The sequence below is a fragment of the Sturnira hondurensis genome, unplaced genomic scaffold, assembly GCF_014824575.4.
Source record: "Sturnira hondurensis isolate 20B ecotype Veracruz unplaced genomic scaffold, ASM1482457v3 Scaffold0016462, whole genome shotgun sequence".
Taxonomy (NCBI): Eukaryota; Metazoa; Chordata; class Mammalia; order Chiroptera; family Phyllostomidae; genus Sturnira; species Sturnira hondurensis.
The window spans coordinates 5,000,518-5,013,495 of NW_028089093.1; the positions used below are offsets into that span (position 1 = coordinate 5,000,518).

General features: G+C 37.4%; 1 protein-coding gene across 2 annotated transcripts in view; it reads right to left on the reverse strand.

The window, feature by feature from the left end:
- DMTF1 (cyclin D binding myb like transcription factor 1) overlaps window positions 1-12,978 on the reverse strand; it is a 32,149-nt gene that overhangs the window by 3,550 nt on the left and 15,621 nt on the right. For both annotated transcript variants that reach the window (XM_037066135.1, XM_037066134.1), the window contains 7 exons: window positions 12,116-12,273; window positions 10,939-10,971; window positions 9,920-10,029; window positions 7,647-7,875; window positions 5,812-5,963; window positions 4,103-4,312; window positions 2,506-2,591 (listed from right to left, as the gene is read on the reverse strand). In XM_037066135.1, the coding sequence (XP_036922030.1) occupies window positions 2,506-2,591; window positions 4,103-4,312; window positions 5,812-5,963; window positions 7,647-7,875; window positions 9,920-10,029; window positions 10,939-10,971; window positions 12,116-12,273 (978 nt within the window). The remainder of the gene's footprint in view (window positions 1-2,505; window positions 2,592-4,102; window positions 4,313-5,811; window positions 5,964-7,646; window positions 7,876-9,919; window positions 10,030-10,938; window positions 10,972-12,115; window positions 12,274-12,978) is intronic.

A 12,978-nucleotide genomic window follows, 5' to 3' on the forward strand; every position in this document is an offset into this window, starting at 1 on the left:
AGTGAAAAATAGAGAGGCAAGGCCTTTATCTTGCTGTTCACTCTCTGTGTTTCTATTGTCTGGTCTTACTCATTTCATGCCACGAAGACATGGTCCCATCAGCCACTGTTTCCAATGTGGTAACCAGTACACTCACTCTCCCCTCATTAACCTTTCTCTGTTGCACATAAAAACCGGTAGTCTCCCAGTTTAAGAAGTTTTCTATTTTCGAAAAGGCACTGCAGCAATGTTACTTAAACAGATCTTTTTCACTGTATGCTGTTAACACATTTTTTCTATTAGGAGGAAACATACAGAAACAGCATTAGCAGTGTTCTGCTTAAGGAAAAAGAAAATTCCTATTTGAAAAGCTGATAAACAGAAAAATACATTTAGAGTTTTTAGAGTACATAAGTATAACTAAACTACTCAATACCCATACACCTTTCACAGCCATAGCTTCTATAATAATTTGAGTTCCAAGGGAAAAGTATTGGGTTGGCCAAAAAGTTTGATTTCCCCCCCATAAGATGGCTCTAATAGTGATTAGCTGTCCTGAACTTCATTCAAAGCAACTTTCTTAGCTATATTGTGACAGCTGTCATATCAGTGTGCATTAAAAAAAATCAAAGATTGGTGAATTTGTGCAGCCATTTTAATATTAAAGAAGGAAGGAGATACACAACATGTTCAGCATGTTATACTTTATTTTGAGAAGTAAAAACAACTGAAATGCAAGAAAATGATTTGCATAATGTATGGAGAAGGTACTGTGACAGAACATGTCAAAAGTGTTTTTCTAGTAAGTTTCTTGGTCCTACTGACATTTTGGCCAAATAATTCTTTGCTGTGGGGCTGTCTCATGCATTGGAAGATGTTTAGGAGCACCCCCAGCCTCTACCCACTGAAGCCAATAGTAGGAGATAGCCGGCATACTCAAAATACCCAAATCAATAAAGTTACTGGTGAAAATGAAAAAACATGTCTTTTATTTTATGGGAAAAACTAAACAGGCTTTTTGGCCAACTCAGTATTTGCCCTTAAAATAGAGCAGGAGTGACAGAAGCTGTTCTTTAGTGTGGTGTGGGTCTGTGGACCTAAGCCACAGCTGCCCCCTGGGTACAGACTGAAGCCTAGGTCTCCTCACTGCTGGTGTGAGGAGTGCTCCAGGCAAAGGCCGTGAGGGTCAGAACTGATTACTACGGTGCCTGATACACAGTGGGCATTTGGTTGCTTTTTTTGTCTCCATAAGAGTGAAAGCTGTTTTCTTAATGGTTGTGTTTATTAGTCACATGTACTCACACACTAAATACTTTATAGCTACAGGTGTATAATACATGTACTTTATTTAATATACACTCAGTGCTCACAATTTGTTGAGGTGGAGGCACTGCTGTCATCTTCTATCAATAAATAAGAACAGAAGTGTCCAAATACTTGATTCTAACCTGGTAATTAAAAACCTGAACCTCAAATATATGTGTACATTGTTTTTTTAGCCAGGGGAAGAGAAAGGTAGAAAAAAAGAAAAAGGATATTCTGTTTTCTACCTATGAAAAATGGTTACCTCATCCGTCCCTATTTTGCAGACCACTGGATTAGGAAGCTGAGGCTTCCGAATTGCACTAGTGAAGTCCCACAGTCGCTCTAAAGAGAACTTTCTGCTGCACTGGCCACCTGGTGAGACTGGGCTGTGGAGCACATAACTGGCACTAATGCCCCTTATGTTCTTCACATAATTTAAAGAAACTTTCAAAATTAGCAGTCACATCCATTTCTCTCTACCTTCTATCTAAATAGGTTTGCCTATTTGGACGGTTCAGATAAATGGTAGTCACACACTATATGGTATTTAGTGTCTAGTTTCTTAGTATGTTTTCAGGGTTCATCCTGATTGTAGTATGTATCAATATTTATTCTCTTACTGCCAAATTTTCATTTGTATGCCTCTGTAGGATATTTTAACTTACCCTCCTATCAGTGGATGGACATGTGGGTTGTTTTTACTTTTTGGTTATTATGAATATGATATGAATATGAATACTACACATGCATGTGTGAGTTTTTATTTGGACACATTTCTCTTAGGGATATCTGGGATTAGAATTGGGTCATATGGTAACTATATTTTTAACCTTTTCAGAGACTGCAAGATTGTTTATTCCACAAACTTTTGCTCAAATAACCAATATGAACCCTTTGGTTTTTTATCTGTTTATGACTCACTACAAATCTATAACATGTATGAGCCCTACTCATTAGCACTGTCATTTTCATATATAAAAAGAACATATTAATGGTTTATATACAGATGAAGCAAAAGACTAAAAAATTATTTATAAAAGCGGAAGTCTGATTTATGTTCTTTTAACCAGCCTCAAAACCATGGACATAGTTGCACTTAATGCCAGTCACGTTTTTATATTTCATTTTCTTATACAGTGTGTAGCATTTCTAAAACTGATACCAACAGATCTTCCTTATGCATACAGATGGCTGATATTTACTTTGTGACGTATTACTCACTGGAAGAATCTCAAACGTTTGTAGTGTTCCACTGTTGAGTGTTATGGTTTCTGAGTCAACAGTAGCAGCAGGGGAGTCTGTTGAGGCTGTGGTAAGAACAACAACAAAATACTTTGTAAATTACTATGAAAGCAATTTCAAATAATCTGCCTGGAAACCTGAATTCATTTAAATTTCTTATGAGGTATTAAGAAACACAATGGATTTATCTGGGATGGCATAGATCAGAGATTGGCAAACTCCGGCCCACAGCCAAATACAGCCTACTACAAGTTTTTGTAAATGTCCGCACATGTTCATTCATGTTCTACGGTTGCCTTTATAATACAGTGGGAAGAACTGAGTAACTGTGACAGAGTCAATATTTGCTGACCCCTGGTATGGATATAAAGTATTTCTAATGTTAGAAAGTGAAGAATACACTAAGGCTAACTTGTAAAGAGATAGGAACTTGGACATTCTGGGAAGCAGTACAGATATCTAGAATGGTAGACATTCCCCAAACACTAGGTTTTAGGTTCTAGTGGCATTGCTTCCTAGCAATGTAAACCTGGACAAATAACTTACTTTAATTCAAACTAATGTTCAGAGCCTTTATCTGTCTTGTTTATCTCATACAGTTGTGAGGATCAAAAGCAAAAGATAAACAAGTATTTCAGAATCACCTTATCTGGGAGACTGAACTCCCCTTTAGAGATCAGATAGTATAATCTCTTTATAGGTGTCAACTGAGAGTCAGAATTCATCAGTGTCTGCTGAAGGTCACCTAGAACTAAGACTTACTAGAAGAAATGTGATCTCTTTTGGTGCTTTCAGTTGCACCTGTAGGTAAATCCATCTGAAAAAATTTGGAACTGACTTTTCATGTGGAGTATTTATTGTTAGTTTATTATGTTCTGACTACAACACTAAATTTGAAAGAAATGTGACACCTTTACCAAGACAAGTGGGCTTCATTTGTGTTATTTCTCTTATTATTTGATGGATTCTTAAGACCATGCCTAGAATATATGAAGTGATTTCAGATAAATAACCTAAATCAAGGGTAAGAAAACTTTGGCTGCAGACAAATGTGGCTTGAAGCCAAGCCAAGCTGTGAATGAATATTAAGTTATCATTTATAAAATGTTTGCTGTTTTCCCAAAAAGTATGGTCAATTCAACAGTCAATGAAAATTGTAGCAATCTCCGTGTACAATCCATCTATAGCCAACAGCAGCTCTCATATTTATGGTGGACTGGTAATTTTAGTTGCTTTGCAATTCTCAAGGGTATAAAAACAAGCAGTGCCAAAGAAAATTCTCCAGGCTTTATTACACTGTAGAAAGTTAAAGCAAAAAACCGAATTTAAATTAGAACTTTAAGAGTAAGACAGGCATGATTAACTTAAATGTCTGTAAGGTAATTTTGACAGTCATTACATATACAGATACATGTTAATTATGTAGGTGGCCCAGTGGTTTTCAAACAGGATATCCTAGGGTTCATTTATCAACTTGGATAAATTTCTGTCAACATTCTAGGAGACTGAAAGGTGTTAGTCATTAACCAGATCATATAGGTCACACAGGAAGGAGACCTGAGGTTCAAACACTTACAGACATGGGTAATCTGGACCGGAATCTGCAAGGCTGTCATGGGGCTTGGAGAGATGGCTGTATTGTCTTCCAAGCGGGCGACTCTGATCTGAACGTGCTGTACACTGGAATTGGAATTACTGTTTGGAACTCCAGATCCTGATTTACTCTCCAAAAGTGTTGGGTTGTTTTTCTGATTCTCATGTAACTGTTTCAGACCTTTTATTAAGACTAAAGGGAGATAGGTAGACAAAAAGAACATTGATTCTCTGAAAGACCACCATCTATGCAGCAAAGCAGGTGGGAAGTAAGGAGAGAAAGTATTCGGAATAAATAATTGTATGCTGTATGAGAAATCTTACCAAAATAATAAAAAATATTTAAAAAAACTACAACTGTCTGGAAATTTTTGCTAACATTCTCTATCACACAGATTACAAATTTTATAACATAATATTGTTCTTGCCATCTAAGATGCATTGAAAAATAGCCATTGTCAGGAACATGGAAATAGGACATTTTCTGTGTTCTAGTGATTATTCATAAAAACTCTAAAAATTTATTTATTCATTTTTAGAGAGAAAGGGAGGGAGGGAGAGAAACATCAATGTGCGGTTGCCTCTCAGGTACCCCCTTCTGGGGACCTGGCTCACAACCCAGGCATGTGCCCTGAATGGGAAGCTAACCAGCGACCTTTTGGTTTGCAGGCCCGTGCTCACTGAGCCACACCAGTGAGGTTCATAAAAATTATTATTATTTAGGAAGAAAGACATTGTTAATATTAAATAGCTTATCTTCACTTTACAATGAGTACTGTACTTCCCACCAAGGACTCAAGGGCAACGGACTCTTTTAGCCATTGCAAGAGCATAACCCATTGACTCTGAACCTAACTCACAACGCGAGAACAGCAGCTCGTCTTTTCCACACACCAATAGGCAACCACCCTGCACTCTCGTACAGGACAGCCAGTTCCACACTCACCCTCCTCTGCTAGTCACGTAGACTGCATCAGTGCTGCCCCAGGTGATGCTACAGTCTGGCTGGGTCCATGTTAGTGGACAGTAGTGTTCATGCACTGTTTTGGTTTTGTCCGATTTATAAATTTATAATGGCATATTTAATTAAAATTTCATCAAGCCAAAATTACTCAACATCTAGTTTTCCTGTGGAAAAATGGACACTGGAGAACAATACTAAGTGGAATAAATGTGACTGCCTAAGTTAAGTAGATTGTACAACTCAGTCTAGTGCCCAATGCGCAGCAGGCAAGTGAAAAGTATGTTATGCCTCGCTTTTAAGTAATCCCAACGTAACATCTCTAGTTTATGTAACAAATGAAATTAGAAATTTACAGTCTTTGTTCCACAAAATAAATTACCACAGAATTTCTTTTCATTACAACTTATTTGAAATTGTTCAACTCATAAAAGTTGATTAAATGTCCATTTTTAAAAATTTATCTTTGTGCACAATGAAAATGTATGCGTAAAATTTAGTTCCTTTTCATAGTTTGTGTGAAAACAAGAATGTGTATATTCTTATTTTAGGTGCCCTGAAAATTACCAGTCACATCAATTCTTATTTTCCAAAGAAACAGGGCTAAAGGTTTAAATGAAAAATCTGTCCACTCATATCTCTTTAGTTGAGACAAAGAACTTCTAACCTCTAACTCCTGAGGAGTAAACATGGTTAAAACATGGGAAGGACTTACGCACATGTTACCTTACCAGGGAATGAAACATCTTTATGGTTTGCAATTTGCCTTTTGATGGTCCACCATTTACTTCGAAGCCATTGTGGTGAACGGACACTGCTCCATCCCTCCGCTAACAGATCCCAGTTTATGTCATTTTCATCAGCTACATCAAGCTCTGCTATCCTACAGGTTACAAAATAAGCACCTGTTAGATGTTACTTTATTTCTCCATAAGAACCCTCTTCTGACTTCTCATGATGGCTCTGGAGAGAAAGGAATGGCAGGCAGGTTGTCATTGAGATGCTATTGTTATGTTGGGAAACAACAGCATCTCATGGGAAAGGATCACAGGAGCTAAGAGCTATGAAATATCATCAGCAACAGCCTTGCCTTAATGGTATAAGCAGTGGGCTGAATTATAAATGAACCAGATGAAGCACTGGGAAGGAAAGGGAGTGGCTAAAGGTTAGAATAGGTCGGAACAGGTTTAGTTGTACAGTGTTCTGCAATGTTTTACAGTGTTACATAGTAAGTTATTTCTAGGACCTGAGCTTTTCTTTTCCATTTGTAAAATTTAAAAAAAAAGTTTAGAAATGAGCTATTTATGAAGACTAGTTTTTCTTTTTTTATGTAAGGTTATTTTTGATTAACTTATTTATCTTTAGCGGGAAAGGACAGGAGAGAAATATCAATGTATGGTTGCTTCTCGTGCATTCCCTGCTGGGAACTGGCCCACAACCCAGGCATGTGCTCTGACTGGGAATCGAACCGTGATCGTCTGGTTCACAGGCCCGTGCTCAATCCACTGAGCTATACCAGCCAGGCAAGACTAGTTTTTTTTAAAGATTTTATTCATTTATCTTTAGAGGGGAAGGGAAGGAGAGAGGGAGAGAAATATCAATGTGTGGTTGCCTCTCGTGTGTCCCATGCTGGGAACTGGCCTGCAGCCCAGGCATGTGCCCTGACTGGGAATCGAACAGCGATCGTGTGGTTCGCAGGCCTATGCTCAATCCACTGAGCTACAGCAGCCAGGGCTATGAAGACTAGTTTTAAAAATTTATTAAAAACAAAGCCCAAAACAAAATGGCAAGACAAAAACAACACTCCAGCAGTAACCAAACCCCTCCCTATCAAATTCCCAAAATAAAACCCAACTAAATTTGGGGTTTTAATGGTTTATTTTTCTATCTTTAATTTTCATGCTGATTTTGATTCTCAGTAGGGAGCAGCTGCAACGATAGCTTCTATTAATTACTTCAGTGTCTCAAATATCTTCTTGATGGTATTCTTTTTGGTATATCTTCTTCTTTTTGCCTACGTGAGTCACTGGTCTTAATGGTTAATTAAGCCAACTAATTAAAATAATAAACTTGGGATTACTATCTTAAAGTTATTTTTTGATAGGTCAGTATGAAATGGAAGTGTCTGATCTATCCCAGTTTGAAGGTGTGGGTGAATTGCAGACTGGGCCACCTTCTTTGTGGTCCTAGCACAGCACCAAAGATGGAGGGCAGAGAGACTGAACAGCCCTTGCACCCGCAATGTGGCCCCCTAGGCCAGGAATGAGGTACACTGCTGGGACAGTGGAGAAGCTGCACGGCCGCTGCCTGCGCCACACCTGTTCTGTGGATACAGGACTTCAGTCTCCACGCCTTTAATATGGTACTTTGCACAAGCACTAAAACCACCAAAAGAACAAAACAAAAACGGGCGCAATATGAAATACTCAGGATCTTAAACAGCGACTCTCTATGAAAAAGATGCTTTTCAGACATTAGGCACCTAGGGAAACCAAAAGAGGACAATCAATCAAGATACCCACAGTGATTAACCAGCTTTTGCCATTAAAAGACTTAGGATACAAACCTGAGGATGAGATTGATTTCATCTTCCTTGGTCCACTCAGTACCTCCACTCTGTTTCCAGTTCAGGTAGTTGAGCCATTTAGAACGACACTGCTTTTCTGAGCGGGTACCCACTCGCTCTGCCACGGCTGCCCAAGATACACCCTGTGTGACGATGTCACCTGGCTCAGTGCTTGTCAATTCATGGACCACCTCTGCAAGTCTCTTTTCTTCTTCTTCTGTCCACTTCCCTGCAAGAAGAAAATCATCCAGAATACTACTGCTACCTTCTCCTTTTTTTCTTTTGCAAATCAGACTCAGCCTTGTATTTCCAAGGACTGATGGGAAGTAGGCAGTAGTATTAAAAGTATTTCTGAGTGACACTCAGGTAGGAAACTAAATACAAGACAGTTGCATTTTACTAACCCAGTCAGGTTCTTAGCACGTGCGCGCGCACACACACACACGCGCGCACGAAAGAATCCTATCAGAAAGCACAAGCTGAACTCTGTAAGAAAAACTATCCAAAACGTTACTAGAAAGAATTACGAACTCTCGAGTTATACAAAGTCCTAAGTGGGAAGAGCTTCAGCAACAGCTTGATGGACACAGAAACTCTCACTTTTACCTTAGGCTCAGCTAAGCGTCCCTGCTCTGCAGAAGTGGCGCAGGCTCAACAGAGACCTTCATTTATGGGAGTAAGTGGTGAGGGGAAAGTGGAATAACATGTATGGCCTCCCACCCATTTTAGTAAATATAAAAATAGGTCTCTGCCATCTCCTTTCCCCACTATTCCAACTCCAAGCTACTGGAATGAAATATAAGTCTGAGACTGGTATTCAAATGTATTTTTAATTCAGTTTTTTCCTCAACTCATAAACCTACTAATAAAAGGTAATCTTCCTAATGTTCCTCTTGATCTTTTCTTAAGGAGCTCGAGTAGAAAAACAGGAGAAAACCTTCTGTTTCCATTTTGTTAATAGTAGCTAAAGACTTCTGGAAACATTTAAAAGGGTTAAGTGTTTGCTTCAAAGACTCATTTAATCAACAAATATTTATTGCCTGTATTACGTGGTAGGTACAGTCTGGAAACCATGGATTCAAGACAATGACCTGCTCTCCTATTTTAGCATGGCAGGAAAGAAAGGGCAAACCCAGGCTGCTGTCTCATGGTGTGGTACAAAAGAGAGCTCTTGATCAGAAACAGTATGTAGCAACAGAAAATTAAGGTCCAGATCAGTCCCTCAGGCCAGCTATTAAGGAAGGGTGTCCAGATTATGTTTACGAAGGGGCTTCTGCACTCACAGCACCTTATGTGGACCTCTGGGCTACATCCTATACCAAAGTTCCCATTCCTGCCTCATTAAGTTGTCATTAGCCAGAGAATGAGAGTTGGTGGGATTTATGTCTTCTTCACTTTGAAGCTAATCGTGCTGGTGGGGTGGTTAAACAGGAAATATTACTGATTCCACTTCAGCGGGGCGTGGGGGTGAGGAGAGAAATTTGTTTCCTGGAAGCTCAAGCTTAACTTGAGAACTGTTTTTCTTATTAAACGACTGATGAGAGACTTCAGAGAACATTAGGGCTAAAAGGAAATTATGACACCACCTATTCTAACCTCTTCATTTTACAGAGAGAACAGGCTCAAAAGGTTAAATGAAAGTTTAGAGGCAGAGCTTAAATATTGTTGTTAGTCACAAAATTTAGGTTTACTAGTGCTATCTATACATGTGTATACATTAAGGATTAAATAGGCACTTCTGATTTGGCCTACGGACCTAAACACACAAATTACAGGTTTTTTCTGTGGAAGAATTTACTTTGTTTTAAAATAAGCAAAATGTATAAAAACCATTAGACACAGCTTTTAAGTTGGGACTTGCTTGGAACTGAAGTTTTTCATAAACATGAGTTGATAAGCTGTTGTTAACAGAAGTTCAACAAATGAGCTTAAATTAAAATTACTTCTGCCTTAAAAATACGTGTATATAATCCTTGGAAATAAATACCTTCCCAACTGGGGCAGTTATGAATTGCTCCAAATGGAAACATGCTAGACTTAAAACCTATGCAATTGAGACCCTGTTGTCTCTGTGAACAGTGTCACTTTTATGCAAAAGCACACAAATAAAGAATTAGTTGGCTCTATTAAGCTTGATGGAAAAGGAAGACTAGAAAATAAGATTTGAGTTAAAGTGAATGGCACTTCTTTCCAGAGCGGAAGAGAAAGAGGTATCTGAGGGGGCAAGAAACTCAAAAGTGACCAAAAGCCTCCACCAGCAGCAGCCCCAGTACCTGTGTTGCAAGTATCCTTCATCAGTCGGCACCGATCTTTGACGGAAGAGGCACTTCTTCCTAGCGCCGCCCCTATTGTTGCCCAGTCATTGCCATGCTTTATCCGGAGCCTAAAACAAGAGTCTGCCAATCAGCATTGGGTTCAACTGTTTTCTCCCTTTTAATTTCATCATTTATTCTTCATTCTTCTTCTTCCCATTTGACTGGTTTGGAAGTTGTGGGCAGCAATACTTTGAGAGCCAAAGTTTGAAAGTGTGGCCTTTTTGGGGGGTCCACAGTTGTCTGTGGGTGAAAAAAAGACAGGCAGCAATTGCCTTTTTCCTGGGTCAGAGAAGAAATAAGTAACTTGGATATGTGTTCAAAAAAGACCAAATTTCCCCTCAGGTTATTGATACAATCTCCCAGGCAATCCCCAGATTTTTCACTTTTGAATATTCCCAACAAGCTCTTCTCAGATATTTGAAAAAGTTTCCTAAGTCCTTATCATCATAAACAGGACCAACCTTCAACTTTTTTCATGATCCATACAATACATTAATCCATTCTTTAGGGTCCTAACTCCACGAAGCAAAATTATGTCTCCTGTGAAACAGCCTTCATGAGGCAGCGATTAAGTGAAACAGCCCAGACCAGCACTCAATGAAACACTGCCAAGTCACTTTCTGAACTGAGCTACGCACAGCCTTGCTTTTGATCCTGGTGTAGAGGTTCCCCAGATTTAGGCTTATGGTCACCAAGGATGGCCATCTGGTATCTTCTGTAACCCCTGACAATGGTCTAAGGATGCATTTGATTTGTTCACTGACAACAGGAGGAGACTACATTTGTGGGCATGGCTACTCTGCAGGTATAGAATAGTAAGCTCTTTTCATGGTCAATCATGCTCAACAGCAGGATTAAATTAGACCAGTCTATCAAAAATCTCTTGACATTTCAAAGTAAAACTTTAAAAATACATAAGGCAAAATAATAATAGAACTCAACTATCAGAATTAATGAATAAAAAATTTTAAACTTACTCCTTGAGCTTTTCAATTTCTTCAGGTGTATATCTAGAAATTTAAAGAAAGTTTTAAAAAGGATCAATTAAAATAGAATGCTAGAAACTTTAATACAAATCAGAATTTCAATTAAGGAGTCAAATATTCAGTCACTTAGCATACTGATAGTATTTTCAAAGTAACCAATTTCAAAGCAGATCAATAAAAAGTAATGCTTCTATTTAAAAAAAACAAAGAATACTTTTAGCTATAATAAAAGTGAGCACTTTCCAATTTTCTCTATAAGATTCAATATTTAAAACATATTTGCTCCTATGCTAATTTTTCCTGCAAAAGTTTGGTTCAGGCATCTAATATCATAGCAATTCTGAAAGACTTATTGATGACACTGCAAACCAGAACTAGAAAGAAAATAAAATCTATGGTAAATTCTCACAAGGCACTAAAAAATTTAAAGGTCTCTTCACTTTCTCTATCCATGCATGGACAGCTGACACACTCTAGCTCCAAAGTAGAGGATCTTTGTTTTAGTGGGCAAGTATGCAATACAGTCAATGCAATGCTCTTTTTAAAAAACAGTATCTAGTTGGGGGGATGGGCTGGGATGGTAGTAAAAGACAGAAAACTGTACCTGAACAACAGTTAAATAAAAAAACAACAATAGTACCTAGTAAGCAAAACTATTATATTAACACCTAAAATTCCCAGAGAACATAAAAAATATGTCAAAACACCATATAGTCATTGCATTGAAAATATGATTCCTTCCCAAGTTACCTATAACAGAAATCCATGCACTGTATCCAGAAATTTAGTGATTTAAAAAACAAGTCACTGAACTAGGAAAATGGTATACTGTCACTAGAAAAATGAATAGGAAAAATGTTAACAATGAATTTTATAGCGTTCACACTTTCTAAATCCTTAATCACTATTAGTTTTTATAATGTTACTAGAAAGCTGACTTTGACAGACCTATATAAAGTTATTTAGATTTTAATTTCTAAGAGATCTTAATTATAAGGAGGTTTCACCATATTCACAACATGGACCTGGAGAAATAACCCAACAGTAATTCTTAGTATAGCTGTCTCAATTAAGGCTGTGGTCATAGCTCTATTTTAAAGAAAACAAATAATTCCTTATGTGTCTCCCCTAGTCACATGAAATCATGCAGCATTACGAGTTTCCATACTTTCCCACATGGTTTCTGTCATCATACATGCGAAGCACTCTTCTATAAACTGCAAACAAAGGCCGGTTCAGACCCCACGCTATAGTCCTGTAGAAATCTTTTCTTTCGTCTTTTGACATCTCAAAGATGATTTCTGTAGCATCTTTTATTCCGCGTGCCTAAATGGGTTACATTTCTTTGATTTAGGGTTTTCTGATAAAATGCATATGGATATACTATACTTTTTTATAGTATTTTTAAAAGATAATCAATGGCATTTTGAAAAATAATGTATCGTTAATTCATTAATAAGTATAAACTTGAAAATGCTGCACGATAATAATACTTAAATATTCCAAAAATAAGATGTACAAATTCAGTGAGGTCAAGTTCTCTCAACTCCTTTTAAAATTATAAAAAGTTAAGATCTAAAGAAAGTAGAAGGATGAAAACCATAAGAATAATATCAACAGAATCAGGAATAAAAAAAAAGAAAAGGATAAGCAATGCTAAAAACTGGTTCTCTAAAAGATCCATTGAGACTAATAAAATACAAAAAGACAAAGTTATGGCAAAAGTAGGGAAAAAAGGATAAAACAATACTAGAAATTAAAAAAGGGAGGCTACAGAGATTAGACAATTGATCATTCTGAAAATTTTATGACAATAAATTTGAAAACTTACATAAAATAAATTCCTAGAAAAAAAAAGTCAACTTACCAAAACTGACTCAGGAAGAGAAAAATATCTAATAAGCACAGATCATCAAGAAAATTTAATCAGTTATCAATAATGAAAACCTCAGTGAAATAATGAAAATCCCAGGCCCAGATCAGTTTATAGGTAAATCCTAACAAACAAGAGAAACATAATGCTGACTTTAT